The sequence below is a fragment of the Brachionichthys hirsutus genome, chromosome 17 (assembly GCF_040956055.1).
Source record: "Brachionichthys hirsutus isolate HB-005 chromosome 17, CSIRO-AGI_Bhir_v1, whole genome shotgun sequence".
In the NCBI taxonomy this organism is placed as follows: domain Eukaryota; kingdom Metazoa; phylum Chordata; class Actinopteri; order Lophiiformes; family Brachionichthyidae; genus Brachionichthys; species Brachionichthys hirsutus.
The window spans coordinates 8733213-8750739 of NC_090913.1; the positions used below are offsets into that span (position 1 = coordinate 8733213).

General features: G+C 44.0%; 1 protein-coding gene across 1 annotated transcript; it reads right to left on the reverse strand.

Moving 5' to 3' along the window:
* Positions 1-15452: 15452 nt before the first annotated feature.
* On the reverse strand, positions 15453-17175 carry LOC137907089 (early growth response protein 2b). The gene is made up of 2 exons (XM_068751399.1): positions 17016-17175; positions 15453-16741 (listed from the first exon to the last, which is right to left on the reverse strand). Exons 1-2 carry the CDS (start codon positions 17173-17175, stop codon positions 15453-15455), a joined length of 1449 nt encoding a protein of 482 aa, XP_068607500.1.
* Between the last annotated feature and the right edge of the window lie 352 nt (positions 17176-17527).

Here is a 17527-nt window from a genome sequence, read left to right on the forward strand (position 1 = left end):
TTTGAAACACATAAAAACACAAACATTTAAAACGCTGGGTATTGGAAAGTAAACATTTTGGAGTTTCTTGTTATTCTGTAAGCTTCGATAAAAAAGTAGAGGTGAAAAGTAGAGGCTATGTTGGCCGAGTTGGTGCCATCAAAAAAACCAAACATCCACTTAAATGAAGAGAAGAACACCCCAAGCAGGGTGACAGCCATCATAAGGACCATGGAGAGCTTTGAGAAGTGCCAAATAGCTTAAAAAAATAAAAATAACTTAACTCCACAGAAAGTGCAAACATACATGCACATTTCCTGATTTTGCTTTATTCCTTCCGAATGTAACCGGATGATTGGGGTTAATTGGGCAGGCAGGTGTGGGAGGGAGCACCTGTGGCCCGTTTACCACTGATTGGGGGGGCGGCGTATATAGGTGCTTCCCCTCCCTCGTTCCGGCGTCCTCATTTTGTGTTTTCCCCGTCTCGAAGGCAGGTTGGCCGTACAGACTGTCACTGCCGTGTCTCTCCTTTTCTTTTGTTAGTTTTGTTTTTAGAGTGTAAATAAGTGTTTTGAATTCCTAATGCCGTGCTGGTCATCCCTGTGAGCGGACCTGCGGGTGGGGAAACCCGCTAAAACGAGCTGGGAACCAAAGGAACAAATTAAATAGATCTTCAGGTTGAAAGTCCTGAAGTGGCGTTGTCGGATTTGGCAACAATCGTTTGGCCCCATTTGCCCACGCTACACAAAGTTCTGCATGATTGCTCCATCTTAGAGGCAAAACCTCTCAGGTTCTACGTCAGATTTCTCACGCGCTGTGGTCACGTGATAATTTATCCAACTCCAGCAGCCCTGGCTCGGATGAAAGTTCAGGACGTCTCATGTGAATACTCATATTAGTGTGTGCGTGCGCGTGCGCGTGTATCACGATCCCCTTGGAATCTTTTGTCCTGAATTAAAAGGAAGCTCACAAGAAATAGCCAGCGTGGGATCCTGCAGGAGGTCTTTAAAAAAATAAAATCAACGCATTGATTATTCAATTGAACACTGACCAATTAAACATCGATAGGCTACAGCGTGCGCGCATGCACGTTTAACCTGCACGATCCAAACGTGCAGCCTCACATTCTGGACCGAACAGGCCGGTCCGACGAGCCGATCCACGCGTTCGATTTGACGGACGCGACGGTAAACACGGACACGATCGGCGCTGAAGCGCATCATTGATCCTCATTGATCTGCGCGCACGCAGCGCATGATGTGGGTGTGGACTACACGGGCACCGGCGGATGTCACCGCAGAGCAATAAATGGCACCGCACCGACGCAGACGCGTGATCCGGAGGCCAGGTGCATTCACACCGGCAGCTGCGCGCTCCCGGGACGCAGGGCGACAGCCTGGATCCAAGGATGCTCGTGACCGGGACCCCCGACAAAGGTGTGCACGCGAGCAGCCATAACGGCGCGCAATCAGGGAAAACGCGACGAGAAAAGAAATAGAGACAGAAACGTGACACCTTTACTCACCTCGCAATCTTCCCCCCATTCTTTGCGCTGCTAACAGCGAAGGAGCCGCTCCAGCCTCCGCTGACGTCACGCAGCCCATCTCTGCAGCAGGCCTGCAGAGGACACGCAGGGAGGAGAGGGTGAGGAGGGAGGAGAGGGGAGGAGAGGGTAAGGGGGAGGGAGAGGAGAGGAGGGGAGGGGAGGGATCGAACCTGTCCGGTAGGGGGCCCAGAGGCTGCAGGTTTCCTTTCCGACCATCTCACTAATGAGCTCCTTCTCTTAAATTGGAGGAGGCGTAATTAAGGATAATTAAAATCACCTGCTTTAGTAACCGGCTGCCCCTGCTATACAGAGATATTATAATATACAAATACAATATAGAATAAATATTCTGAATATCACACATGTAAAAACACACTAAACTAATGCACTAAGACCAGAAAACACAAGGTAAAACTGAAACCTAACCTTTCTGGATTTCCTTGATGCAAAATCACCAATAATGTCCCTACTGGGTGATTTATACTGAGCTCCTCTCTGCTGGAGCTACAGTGACTGGCAGAGTAACTGCAATCCTGAGAGCAGTCCAAACGTTGGGGTAGATCTCTGTTAGATCATTATCATCCATGAAAAAGATACGCTCAAGGAGGTTCATGCTTTTTGGTGGCAGCTCAGGGAAGTTCTTAACTTGGAAGAGAGTCGAGGTATGACTGACTTTAGCTCACTAATTTCATTAGAGCATTGCTCTATACGGTGGACCCCCCCCCGCCGCCCTTGTCTGTTCCATTTTGGGAGACCCAGAGGTGAACTGTCCCCCGTGCCTCCCCTATGGAGAGAAATGTGTTTGTTTTTATGCAATCAAGAAAAACATGGATTTTGCAACCAAAAATAATGATGTATAATAATGGTCTTGCTTGCAAATATTTTTTTTAATTGCAAATTCATTATTTTTGTCTTTTTGTGCACTTCCACTGTCCGCTGGCTGATTGCCATTTTCAGACAGACATTGCACAACTTGCCATATTATATTACCATTTTGGAACAATTTAAGCTCACATAATACATTCATGAATCTATTATACACATATGTGATAATTTATGTACAGGCATTTTTTTTAATTCATAGTCATTCCCAACAGACACAAAAATTCAACGCATCTCACATTGTGTGGTTCAGATACAGCTGCCCCCTGTCATTATACACTTGTCCAGTAGGTGGTTTCGTGAGCACATGAAGCTTCGAGAAATGAACCAGCCTCTGAGGCTTCATCTCACCATCACTACTCCTTACCATTTACTACACACAATGACATGAATCGAGTGAACTAGAAACACACAAACTGCAGCCACATGAACCCATGAAGCAAAATCCAGTGTCACCTCGCACATGCCTCCTGACAGTCAGCTGGTCCACTCCACATAACACAAATCAGGAAAAAGCACAACAGTACAACATCATAAATATGCATCATGACGTCATGCAGGCCACCAGCATGAATTAGCAAATCTTTCTGACAATTGGTTAGATGGACGTCATTACACTGCTACATGTGCATCATTTCTTTTTAATGAATTAATGCATGAATTCATATGCTCTCAGGGGAGGGGGGGGGGGGGGGGGGAGATCTCGTTAAGGAGCTCAGGCACCACTTACTGGACAAAGATGGGAAATACAGGCTGGTTTTGCAGAATAATGTTCACAGTTCAACTCAATATATAAACATATGTTGAACTAACTATATTTACAACGGAGATGCTGAAAATCTGAATCTAATGTTCTTGACTTAAATGCCTTTATCCCAGGGGAATTGTGTTTATTGGTGATTAATTACAAGCTTTCAACGGTGCAGCATTTTGTTATATAGAACTTGTTATTTATCACTTTTTTTTAGTTCAATCAGTAAACTGACATCAGATTTGCAGAGACACGGAAAAGCCGTTGTCATGTCATTAATTAAAGTGAAAGACTCTTTATTTCCAGTGAAACATGTCATAATTACAGTTTTTAATATAAGTTGACACAAATATAATGAAGTGCAAGTTGTGAGCAAACAATAAACCTTCTTAATATTTTTTTTATATTAGGATGCCAAATGAACTGATTAAAAAAAAGAAGTCAACCAAAAGTGTGAACTCTAGCTTAGTTTTGAAGCTGCAATTAAAAAGTCTAAGTAAGAACTCATTTTGTCCACTCACCTTCTGATTATTCTGAACAAACACGGAACATTAAGGTGTCAAAAAGGCCATAATTCATCTAACTCCTGTGACTGTCAAATTATTCCTGCCAAATGCCAACATTTTCCTCGCAAATTTTCTCTGTAACAGTTTTAAAAGAACAAAGGTGCAGTGTATTCTGTATGGAAAATTAGTAGTCAGGCTCTTTACTGTTGAAATATTCTGCAGTTAATGGAGATGATAGCAAGCTGATTTTAAATGTTGCAGTAAACACAAAGAAAACACAGAACCGTCTTTGCCATTTTGAAAATCATCATCCTGTTACACTGTAAAAAAGAAGCCACATTTAAATCAACACGGCAACAAAACCCTTTTTTTTTAGGTTTTATGTATTTATACCGACTTATATACTCCGTCGGATTTTCATGCAACCCACATCTTACAACTTGATGTTTTATAAAAGAAAATCTGGAAGTCCTTTCAGAATAATAAAAAGAAGAAGAAGTAGCAACTTAGAACCTGTTACATCAATCTCTACCCCTCTACGCCCTCTCCATGCTGCACTCATCCAGTCATGACAGGGAAAGACTGACACACAAAAGCTGAAAAACTCTCTCCCTCAGGAGATTTTGATAGGATGAATATGACGCTGGGCCGTTTTCTCGCTCTCACGTCAAAAACCCTGGCAAATTTAGACCGAACACCTTAATCCATCCCTCCTTATTCATATTTATGAGCAGTGACTGACACATTCATTGTTTGGTAATTACAGTGTGGTGAACCTTCATTGTCTTTAGATTGGTGGAGACTGAGACACGCTGTGCTTTGGCTTGCCGCACCAATGCAAACCTCTTCCATGTAGATATTATTAGTCACTGTTTGCTTAGCAACCACAACACATGTCTGACAATTTTGTACAATGAAAATGTTTTTGCACCGGAGTTTATTTTATTTTGGCTGCAGGCGAGGTTGAAAAGGAGAAGAGGACTGAAAGGATGGTCTGTTAGTGTTATTATTATTATGCATGACACTCATTACTATTAAAATATGTGGCGTTATGAAATCAAAGGGAGAGACAGACATTTAGAAGCGGCTGTGGTGATTAGTATTTAGTTTATGATTAAAAAAATATGTATAATTTGAAAGAACCAAAAACAATGACAATAACTCTCGGCACGTTATTGTATTTTGCATAATCTCAAGGGGAAAAAAAGTCTATCTGTTTGACTTTAAGATCAGTTTAATTCAACATATCATGTTAGGCCGACTGACCCACTAAATGCAAACACATAATAATAAGCTGTGGCTCTATGATGAAGCAACAATAAGCCCTGGAGAAAGAGAGCAAAGCAGGTAAAGCTTTGAACACCAGGGGGCACTGGTAATATACAAGGGTTGCTGATCAGCAAGAAATCAAATCAAATATAAGATTTTATGTTAGAAATGTTGAATCATGTACATATTTCATCTTGATGGATGATGGTTGCACTCTTTTTATTTATTTATGCAATATTGTTTGAAAGGCTGGAAAAAAACCTATTAGTCAAACATAAATCTCACAAAACCATGCAGCAGAGCAAAATTAAAATTGTGCAAGATGTCAGTTCTTTTCACACCAGTGGTAAAACTGGTTTCAGTCATCTATGGGCATTGCTATCAATAGCGGCTCAGCCGATATCGATGTGTCACCTCAAGTGCCAATTACACTCACCAAAGGGTAAGAATGTGATGAAACTCAAGGAGAACAGCTTAAGAATCATTATCACATTCACTGCACAGCAACACAATTCGACTGTAAGCGTGCAGCCTCTCAGGCAAGTCCAGTCACAGCAAAGTGTGTGTACATCCTGAGGTGAGAAGCTGGATTCAAGGTAAATACTATTAATATTGTTATTACATTCGGAGGATGCTTGAGGATGCATCTTGCAAACGGTGCAGCTACTACTTACAGCTAATGCTTTTTTTGGATTTACCAGTATTTTGCAGGAATGTAGTAAAAAAAAACCATAAAGACAAGTGTCCAATCCGCTTATTTAAATGCACATTTTTGACTTGTGTTTTGGTCTACGGCTCATTAAACACTATCTAAGTGTTGCAGACCCTGCCAGCCTTCAGTTTCACTTCAGTATTAAAACCTTTTCTATTAGCTGACTAATTGTTAAAAATAAAAAAAAATGTGTCAATTAAAAATGCATTACACATGTTATTGCATGTTATTTATAATGCATTTATAACGTTTCCAAGTACACCGGGACACATACTACAGTTATACACCTTAAAATACATTTGAAAATATTCTAAATTACATGTATATAAAATAGATACAGAAACTGATTGGACATTAAGCTGGCTGATATGAATTCTAAAATCAAATACATGCAATATGATTCTACAGTGTTATCCTTCTAATTCTAGTACATTTCTGTGCAGGAAGGCCTATATAAAGTGCATTACTCATGAATACTGAGATGCAGTGATGGCAGAGGCTTTTGCGATGCAGACAGCTCAATATTTGTTCAGACATCGCTCAAAGGATTTCTGAATGGAAGGTGATGCTGCAGACGGCTAAAACGCGTTCACGTCCCAGCATGGCAATACGCAGTTCTTAAAGCAGAGCCCCGTGTATCACAATGACAACGATTATCCAGATTTCTGCATTCTTAGCTTGAGCCATGGATGTTGCCATAGTAACACAAGTATGTCTTATCAAGTGCGGCCCTTGTGATTTTTCACTGCAACTTATTTAGGCTGTTCACTGTAGGTATGACAACAGGCTGCCGAGTTGTTGCATTCATTTCCATGTTAATGGCGTTAACAGTCAATGTGTGGTAGTTTAACCTTTGATCTCGCCTTGTCGGATTGTTGCCAGCTAATATTAAATTAGTCTAATGGTGGCTTTTTATGTAAATGGTGTAAAATGCATTCCAAACTATAAATAGGCATGATTCAGCTGAGAGGTAGTAATATGACAGTTTCTATATCTATGCTGCGGGTTTTATGACCAGATTGCGATGAGCTATTCACGATGCAGGATATTCACGGTGTAGGTTTAAGTGTTGGGGAAAGCATGAGATGTCTTGATTTCCCTTAATTTACTCCTAATTGCATGCAAATGAGTGAAACCAGAAACTGCAACCGAGTCTGGAGAAGCAGTTTGATCCCTGCAGCATCTTTGCAGCAAAGTGCAGCTCTTATTTGAACCTGGAAGTCATTATGTTGCTCCAACTTGTAACATACCTGCGTGTTCCGCCTTGATTAAAATGATGAGGCTGTTTGATGCCAGATCACTACGGGCTCTAATGAGGGGGACTACTCTGTTCAGGAGCACATAAAGGCTCTCCCGTCCATTTGTCCGACTGCATGGAGAAGCCATTACGGCGCAGGAGGCGTGTTGACTATATTTAATGATGAAGACAGCGGCTAAACCTGACAGCCTTTTAATTCCTCGTGGAAGGAGGAAAAAAAATATCTCAGATGTGTTCAAGGCACCAGTGACGGTTGCAGCGAACGGAGAGCAACGGAACCATGATGGCACATTATAAAAGGCTGCGTTCTGCTCAGGTGCTGCTGGAGGGCCAAACTGAAGAGAACTATAGTTACACATAAATTAGAGTCGTTGATTGTACCAGCTCCGAGTATGTTTAAGTGATTGTTCAACTTCAATCCTACTTCTGTGTTTGCTCATAATGATAATGTCCGAGAGGGGTTTTTCTCTGTTTGAGAAAATACCCCCCTCCCCTCCAGAGGCAGGAAGCAATGCATCTTACCTCTCCTCATATCAATCTCTCCTTCACGAGAGGCAACTGTCGGTGGTGCCAGAAGAGACACACAAGACACAGAGAGTGGATGAGTAGGAGGAAGGACAATCTGATAGCGATGGAAGGATCAGCATCTCTCTATTCGCCTGCAGGACGACAGAGGAAGCGCCCCAGCTGAGACGGGGTTAATATTTATCCAGCTTGAGTTCTGGGGATCATTGTGGCTTGACACCTCAGTAGGGCACCCAAGTGCCAAGGATCTAGTTAATGGTTAGACCCAGCATCCTGCCAGCGGGCACCATTTTGGCTCCATAACAAAAGCAGGCCTGCCTCAGCCGGAGAGCACTGTGAAGCGTCAAGGAGGGGGGGGGGGGGCTGTCACTCTGTGTCTCCCAAAAGATGGCAGTTGATTAGTTAATAGTTAGCGGACATGCGGGTGCAACAATCCTGGGGTGGGGGGGGCGACAATGACTGATAAATGCAGGGCTATGCAGACAGCGGGGGCCGAATGCTGATGCCGTAAACATGTCTCGCTAACAGGAAGCAGATCCCATGTCGCCACAGCAGTGAGTGACAGGATCACAGATGACTAACAACGACAGAGCAGACGCTTGTTTTTTTTTTTTTTGCTATCTGTTGCCTTGCTAAGCATTTGGGCGGCTAATTTCTTAATGATCAATGTAGGATTGGACCCTTCATTTAAGGATTCATGGGCAACCGGATGGGATCAACCGTTTATTATCAAATCAAATGAAGTTGTAAGGACATCTCTTGTATCCGCCACTGCGTGAATCACAATTTAAGGCCCTGGGTTTGTCCATTTCCGGGCCATAAGCGGACCTGACAGATTCTCCAAGAAGCACTAAAAGAAACTTCAATAAGTAAAAGCTAAATGGAATCATTCCTATGCTGATTACTCATGACATCACGCTGGAGACTTCTGGGCCCACTGTGAGAAAGTTCTGATTTTAAATCTGACTCATACATATGAAAGCTCCCATTTAAAGCTCCAAGGATCACAGGAGGGGAACAAAACACAACCTCCATAGATTTAAACCCTCCGCAGGTTTGAGATCAGAGACAGTTTCTGTCTGATATATGGGCTCGGCTTTCAGGCTTGGGAAACATACTGTACCGTATGCACCCCCCTGTGTGACCCCAGCATGGCTCCTATACACTCAGACAGGGAAAGACGTCACTCTCTATGTGGCCCCCCCAGTGAAAGTGACGGTCCATCATTAGGGTGGGGGGGTAGAACCAAGCATTGTGTAAGGAGGGGCAGAGGCGATAAGGAGGAAGAGATTTGAAGTGTTTGGATCCTACACTGAAGTAAAAGCCATGCAATAATGTGAAAATACTTCCTTAAAATGTAAAAGTACAAACATTTAAGGAAGAGGATAGCATAATAATCTTTCAGTAATAAAAGTAAAATAGTAAATAGTAAAATGCTATGCATTTAAATGAGATGTCTCTGCAGTGGCTTTTGGAGAAAAGTACCCAACAAAAGTACTCGAGCAACTGCAAAAAGTTAGTCCCATCACTGCAAACCGAGAGCACGTTTAATTTGTGTCACCTTTCATGTAATATATTGTATATTCGATCAGCTCAGACGTAACTCTTCTCCTTCTTATTCCGCTATTTAGCTGACAGCTCTAGATAATGGCTACCGTGCCACCTGCGAACGATATGATTGTATTAAACTGCAGAATAAAGAATAAGTACAAAAGACCAGGTGTCATCCTGACTAAGAACAGCAGAACTAAACACCCCCCCCGTACATTCCGCCTGAATAATGCAAGTTAATGCATCCAGAAAAAAATGAACGAGCCTCTTCATTCTCTGTCATTCTTTGATAATGGCTTCAATTCGCCCAAAACATTCCGAGCGACTGTTAAAACAGCTTGTTTTTCGTCCGAGGAAGCGTTAATTCTGGAGTGGCCTCTGCATTTTACATACATTCTGAGGACCCACCGGTTGATTTGGAAGGTTGCGATTTAGATGCAGAATAAAACTGTTGGCGTCGAGGCGGGGGCTTGCATATATAAAGAATCATCGCCCTTGCTTGACGGGAGGGGGGGACACACACACACTGCATGAGCCGAGCCATGTTTCAGCCCACTCATTTTTACACTACTAGTCTTTATGTCCCAGCCCAGCTTCCACACACACACACACACACACACACACTAATATACTTCACACGCGCTCTCAATGGGCCTCCCTCACTCACGTCGTTCTCTCACACGCACAGACTTCAGCCCATTGTGGAGCCATCATTATTCTGGAGAGATTGCCAGTGTTCGGCCGCCGGTGCGCCTCCTTCGCAGCGTTGAACGGAGCAGCCAGAGACAGAGGCTGCTGGCGACACAGCTGTCACAGACATGCCTCATTACTGCCGTTGCAAATGTCAAAGCACTATAGTAATCACTCGCTGGACACATGGCCTTGCAGTGGTTTATTTCATTGGGGGGGTGGGGGGGGGGTCAGCGGTTGTGTGTTTACGGCGATGTTACGCAGATGAGTGGATTTTCTTTTCGGGTTTGCTAATGTGACAGCAGGTTTTCGAGATATTTGCAAGAAGCAATAGCCTGATAGACGTTTTTTTCTTTTCTTTTTTTTAAAACAAGCTCAAACTTTATGCAGAGTAATTACTGTCAATCCAGGATGATTCCAGCTGCGTTCATCTCATGGACTTCATGATACACAGGATATGCACATTAGACTTGCCACTGTATTAGATTATGACTAGTTATGTGCAAATAAAGTAATGAGAGCATGAGCGTTTTGCGTTTGTGTATGTGTGTGTGTGTAGGTGTGTGTGTGTGTGTGTGTGTGTGTATGCATTGCCTCTGGCATATACCATGACTGATCTGACTGATCATTCACTGTTAGAGGAAGCTGCTGTACTCTGCTACAAGCTGATCAGGTTAATGGTTAAACATTCATCTTATTGTCACCGTGAGCTGCTGTCAGACCAGCCTGGAACACAGTCAGCGTATTGCTGTTGGTAAAAAAATATTTTGGGTGCACGTAGTATTTTAACATTATTTTGAGTCCTGTGTTACAGAGTCCATACAGAATCAGAATACAACTGGATTAATTTGTGTGGGGGGGGGGGTGATCGCAAAGATGGAACAAACCAGCTGCGACAACTTCCTTAATCTTGACATTCCAAAAAAACTATATGGAGGTAATGTTGGAGGATTCATGCAGAGTTGGGATGCACCACAATCTACGAGTCACAATGAAGGTGTTCAGATTGTTGACTTGTACAAGTACCTTGGCATTATGTTTCATCTGCCCTGTTGTAAAAAAAAAGAATTCATTCATCTGCTGGTAAAGTGAGTTGTCTGACAAGGACAAGGATGCGATTGTTACAGTTTGATCCAACAGAGTCCAACAGAGGGTCTTGTGCTCCCTTTGGAAAGACAAGTGGCTGGAAAACATGAGAAAACAATCTGTCTACCAGATGACAAGGGCAGACATTATATAATGTTCCCATCCTGCTGTTAAACCCAGACAATGTTCACTTTAGATAACCTTGGGACTGGATGCATGGTTGGATGGGCCGGATAACCAGCAAATAAAATAAAATAAGCTCAATTTGAACCTGAATTTGATTCTGAATCTGCAATCAGATGATATATAATAGTCTAATTCACTGTTCTGTGTAAAATCCTGACACCAGAAGTGTCTCTCCGAACATGCTGCTACATCCTGGCTCAATCCTCGACTGCTTCAAGGCCAGCTGTAAATGTTTCTGCCTAATCGAATTGTTACGAAGTCGTTCAGCCAGCGCGTCCTTTGAGATAGTTACTATAGAGATGTTGTGTGTCTGGAGTCCTAGGCCCTTGAACTGACTTGTAGTTTATGAAAAAAATAAAATAAAAATAACCCAACAAAACGAGGAAATGGTTCTCTTTCTGAGTCTGCTGTTTCGCCTGCTTTGTAAAACAAAGGAAGCATTTTGAAGCCAGAACAATGAAGAGAATTGGCTCTTTAAAATGTTTGCATAATAATTTCTTTTTCTGTGCAATGGCCCTCTTCTTTTGAATCACCTGCACTCTCCAGACCGCCTACGCCCTTCTTCTTGATCAGATACAGGACCAACGAGCTGACGCACGATCCGAGGCATTAATCCGCTAAGCCTGATTGCCGTTACAGCCTTACGATTATGCACCTTGATTACAGAGTCCACCCCAAAGACCATGACGTGCCCCGGTGCACATTTCAGAGGTGCGCATAAAATCATGCCATGATTACCTCACAATAGATCAGTCCACAAGCCAAGGAGACTGTGTGGCCATATGGACTGTCTCAAGTAGGTCTGTGATTATTGATAGGTGCTCGAGGTGACCTACCTGAAGCTCGAAGCACAGAACCTGCCTCAGATCCTTCATGTAAGCAAATAAATCCATTTCTGGAGGTCCTTATTGAATTATTGTGCCAGAGGGAGAACTGTTTGGAGTTCAAACATGGATAAAAGGGGCTATCGGGCTCTGCAGAGGCAAACGGGGGGCCATACTTGTCCCCCTTTAAACAGACTGCAGGCATTTAATGGTAACACTGACATGGATGGGTTTGATACAGAGGAAGGCGACATGCTATAGGTCGAAATGTGATCTCTCGTTTGCTTGCCTTTGATTCAAAGTAAGTAAAAATAGATTAAGCAGGAAAAACAATCAATTGAAAGGGAAGGCTTGTGCTTACAAGTAATAAATACATTAGTACACATCACTGTCTAGTGACACTTATCCTCAGATTTTGGGCCCATCTAATCCTTCACTGTCATTTTTAAAGATTTTGTTTTTTTTCATCTTGCGCCAAAGCACACGTTTGGTATAGCAGATAAATAGCCCCATTGACTTATCCAGAAGCAATCCTACATCAAGCGATTAATTGGATGAGACAATGAAGAAATGAAATATCTGTTCATGGTTTCCTCCCTGGTTACATACGGGCTACGTTAGTCACATTACCTTGGATACCCCCCCCAACAACAATACTAATGTTACTATATTTGCATTAGTAATTTCCTGGCTGGAATTTAATGGACTTTTATGCGTTACCATTCACGGCAGAGGCTCGCTTTCTGTGAAAGCACAGTTCATCGTGGCAGTCGTCTGCCCTCTCTGCACAATTACTAAATGGCCTCAATAATAATCTGCAAGAGTGAAAAGCATAAATGTCAGTCAGAAGAAAAAAGAGTGATTTATATATATATATATTTCTTTCTGTTTCAGTGTGTTCAGAGGCTTTATGGTGGGGGGGGGGGGGCGTATTTGATGAAGACAGCCCAATTGGAACTGTACGCACATGCTGTAGATGCATCAAGGACCAATTTATGGTATGCAAATGTGCAAATTTGAGCTTCAGATTGCACAAATGCAAAAATTCCATCACTGGCCAGAGTTCAATAACTCTTCAGTCTTCAAGTGTCTGGATAATGGTCACTGTGACTGCACATCACTGCAATTCAAAGCCTCAACTATCCATCACTGGACAATGTTTGCCACTAAAGCTGCACGGACAGGAGAGTGCATGTTGATGCTGGTCGGGCTCTGAGCTATTGTAAGAGGTAATGAGTGACGGACGGGAGAGAAAGAATGCATATTATTCGTACAGTGCTCCGTGCGGCAGCGGGCATTTTTACACTGCTACAGTGTGCTTGTCAGCTACAAATAACGCCGGCACTTACGCGCTGCCGTGGGCAAGCAAGCCAGTGTTCTGCCAGACGACTGCGTCATGGGCACATGCATGTCCAACGGAGTCCCTGGTAAGACACGCTCGCTTTACAGGGAAAGATTATAGGAGCTTGGCTTCCTAGAAAGCATCTTTAAATCTCATTTTGGCATAAATGTAACAATAAGCATGATATATTTTTTGCTTGCATGGACACTTTGCATTTGAAACAAGTCACTTATGTCTGAATTTTACAGGTTCTATATGGAATTTTACCACTTCATGCAAAAAATGCAATACCACTTTGTGGTGATCTGTTTTTTGTTTTTTTTGTACTGACATGTAATTTTGTTTCATGTTTGTCTTATATCACAAAAAGAAACCAATGGCTCAATCCGCTGTCTTTGTTCATTCTCTCTTTTTATTCTAGCGGAGAGATTTCGTGGCACAGAGACCATTAACGGCATTCACAAGAATGCACGAGGTAATTTGAGTCCCTCCTTTGTCTGAGACGGAGGGAAAAAAAAGACATAACAATAGACCATAACCACATTCAACTAAAAGTAGAATTTAATATCCCTTTACTGCAAAAAAATGGATGCGTAAATGAGCAAAGGAATGAATGAAGTGAGCGCAATAGATCATGTCCCTGATGCAGCAAGGAACATTTATGTTGAACAGGTCCCCCCCCCCCACCCCCCCATGGTGTTCATTGTGCACAACTACCACATATGAAAGTGATGCATGAAGCCGAGGGGATTCTGAATCACGGCACTGTGTAATGAGGTATTCACTTTAATGTGTTTGAATCATAGTGGAAATCTGTGCTGTCTAATGTTGGGCCCAGCAGCAGGGTTCCACAGCTGGACCGTTATAATGTGCATCTGAATAGTCTGACGGGCGTCCCAGCGCTGTGGCACACAGACACCCCAAGTACGAACGGCATTGACATCATTATAACCATGCATGAGAGACCTGCTGCTTCCAGAAAATGTTTATTTTGTTCATAAACCTTTCATAAAAATAACAACATCAATATTAATTTAAAGTATTGTAGAAACTGTATATGTACAAAAAACCTTTACTTGAACAGTTAATATAACTTAAGGCGAGTTAAATTACCTTCTTTTGCAGTACCGTGTTGGTGGCAATTTCACCAAAGTCTCAATTTGTTTTTGTTTTCTTGTTTTAAAGTAAGCATATCAGCATACAGTATCTCCAACAAAAGACACCGGGAGTCAAAGCCCTCTTCATCACCAAGGTAAAGTCGACAGAAACTCGCAGCAATGTGTGCTACCTGATTACTCAAAAGCAACGCTTATATGATTTGCTAGTCTTCTTCTAGCTCAGTAAAACATACTTCTGTACATTCAATAAAATCCCTTTTGTTGACAATCCGTCGCGCAACTAAGTCGATATTTTGGTCACCTTTAAATGTACATTTGGGATGACATGTTATCACGTTGCTGTTATCAAACAGTAACATTTCAAATATCATGTTACTCAACAATAGCCCTCGAAATTCAATACGTTGGTAGTGATGTAGAATACATTACACTTTGAGAAATGACACTCAAATGTCATAAAGGTAAAATTATACAGTTAGCTATAAAAATACAAATAAGTACAGTAATACAAATATATTTATTTCCCATTTATGATATATCTTTCACAACTGTAAATAATCCAAACTATTGCAACACAACACAAAGACCAATGACACAAATGATAAGAAGTTAAAACAAACACTAAATTTGATCAAAGATGGACAAGCTTTATGGTCAGAGCCATAAATATGTTCGCTTACATTCGTGTCAACGAGCCTCACGGTGGAGTGAAGGGCTCCCTTGACAGTGATTGTTATTCCAGTAAAAGGAGAAGAAAAGAAAAAGAAACGTAAACATGCATTTAAGAAACATAGTCCAGACCATTTGCTCTAAGAATGCTAAAAAAAAAAAAAAAACCAGAAAAGAGGAATCTTCAATCGAGACGTTGATCTTCCGTATAAGTGCAAAGCCGCCTGCAGCCTCAGAGCGATGGAGCTGTCCACATGAAGAGGTGCTGAACAGTCACGCAGAGAGGCTTGTGTCTGCAACAAGCCACCGTTTACCGACTTTTAGAACTCGGGCATGTTTGCATAAAGTCAGCAGCAGCAGCCAATAAGGCCGAACCTGTTCCTCAATGTCTCCTAAAACAATCAAATAAAAAGCTGCAAATCCTCTGCTGAAAGGCATCGGCTTGCCTGCCCAACCGACTCCGACATCAGCTCGTTTAGTCTGCTGGCTTATCTTCCGAGACGGAAAGAACCCACAAATGTGATTGTTTCTGTGTGAGACACACACACGGCGTCGTCTTCAAACCCCCTCGGGGAGAGGGAACGGCCACGCGCCGGCCGCGCTCACCTGCGGCTTCAGCTCCATCTTCTCCTTCTGCTTCTGATGCACGCGTCCGTGCCGTTTCCGCTCGTCGCTGCGGGCGAACCGCTTCCCGCACACGTCGCAGGAGAACGGCTTCTCTCCGGTGTGCGTCCTGGTGTGGGTGGTGAGGTGGTCGCTGCGGCTGAAGCTGCGCAGGCAGATGCGGCACTGGAAGGGCTTGTGGCCCGTGTGGATGCGGATGTGCCGGTTGAGCTCGTCCGAGCGGGAGAAGCGCCGCTCGCAGCTCTCCATGGGGCAGGCGAAGGGCTTCTCTTTGGCCGGGCCGTGGGAGGCCGCGGGGCTCTTTCGGGCCCGGGGGGTCTTTGTCGTGCGGGTGGGGTAGCTTTGGGCAAAGGAGTCTGGCAACAGGGAAGAGTAGAGGATGGAGTCTATGGTGCTCGGTAAAGCCGATGACGTGTATAAGGAGTCGCACTGATTGGATGGCTGATGGGGGGGCTCGGGGAAAGGTTTCAGGTTAGAGGAGAGGCCCATGGGGGGCGGCGGGAGGTAATTATTGTACAGGGTGCTGGAGAAGCTCTGTGAACAGGTGTCAGAGAAGCACGGCTCCTGTTTGATGCCCCCCTCCACTTTAAATTCCATCTCCGGGTTGGGGCACATTGGGGGGAACGTCTCTAAGAGCTCCTTGACATCCATTTGCTGGTCGGGGGGGAAGTCGCTCGACATCGGGAAGGTCTCCGCCTGGAAAGTCGACTCCAGACACTCGGACTTGTTGAACGACCCCCACTCGTAGCAGCTGCTTTCAAACTCATTCTTGACCACGACAGGGAACGACGCGGCCTCGGACTTCGGCTCGTCCTTCTTCTCGTGCGGGTCTGGATCCCGGCAGGTGCCGAAAGTCATCTGGGAAGCGGGCGGATGATCATCGGCATACCTGGAGCACGTCTGGTCCGGAGAGAACACCGGGGGGGACGGGCCGGAGCAGGTGTAGGATGTCCTCGGTGGGGGGGATGGATAGGTCCCTGCGCGGCTGCCGCTGCTCTGCTGCGCCTCTGACAGTGGCAGCGTGGATATACCCACGATCTCGGTGATCATGTTGAGGAGCGTCTCGGTGCTGCACGGCGCTCCCTGAGACGTCTCCACGTAGAAGCTGCCGGAGTAGGCGAGCGAGGAGGACGGGGGGCTGTAGGTGTCTTTTGGGCACTCGCACGGGTTGAAAGCAAATTCCGAGTTGGAAGCTTCGGTTTTGAGGGTGGCTGGGGCTCCTTCTGTTGGATCGGGGGGAGAGAAAACTTTGCGTCACCTCGGGTGTATTTTTTTTTTATTATTATTATTATTTATATTTGAGCATCAGTGCAAATTTCAACGGGCGAAGAAAATCAGTGTTACATAAACATCCACGCGTATTTTAGCCTTGATAAGACGCCCCCCCCCCCCCCCCCCAAAAAAAAAAACACAGCGCGCACAGGACTTTTTAATTCCCGCATTTAAAAACGATTTGTGCGCGGTCGCGTTCCAAAGATGCGACGACGCGAAACTCACCGTGGCCGAACTGGGCCGGTGCCCCCCGATCCGCGTCGACGAACACCTCCCGGTTCTCTTTCCGCGCGCTGTTTTCCATTCCGTGCAGGGAGGAACTGTTGCAGTTATCGAACTGGGGGTAAAAAGAATCTTTCGCATTCAAATCCATATTGTTCAACATAATGATGCGAGTATAGAAGTCCGTGTCTCCCAGAGAAAGTGGCGAAAGGGGGGGGGCGGGGGACGACGCTATTATTCTGATGATCGCTTTCTTTCAACCCTTCCTTTGGTGGTTTTTCAACAAATCATCCAAAGTGTGTGGGTTTAAAAAAAAAAAAAAAAAAAAAAAAAAAAGGTTCGAAAAGGCAGTTGAAGGTAATTCCTGTGGTCTCTGCTCCTCGGTTCGTATTTGCTTGCTGTGGATTTCACATCAGCGACTTCCCCTCTCCCTCCTTATATACACTTTGGCAGCTCCCCCCGGCCCTCCTCCCCATTCATCAGCTCCAGTGAGAGGATTCCCCGCTGCGTGTAAA

Coding starts and splice junctions, on each gene's coding strand:
- LOC137907089 (XM_068751399.1), bottom strand. CDS start 17,175: ATGTTGAACAATATGGATTTGAATGCGAAAGATTCTTTTTACCCCCAG. Junction 16,742..17,015: donor ACCGGCCCAGTTCGGCCACG/GTGAGTTTCGCG, acceptor CCGATCCAACAG/AAGGAGCCCCAGCCACCCTC.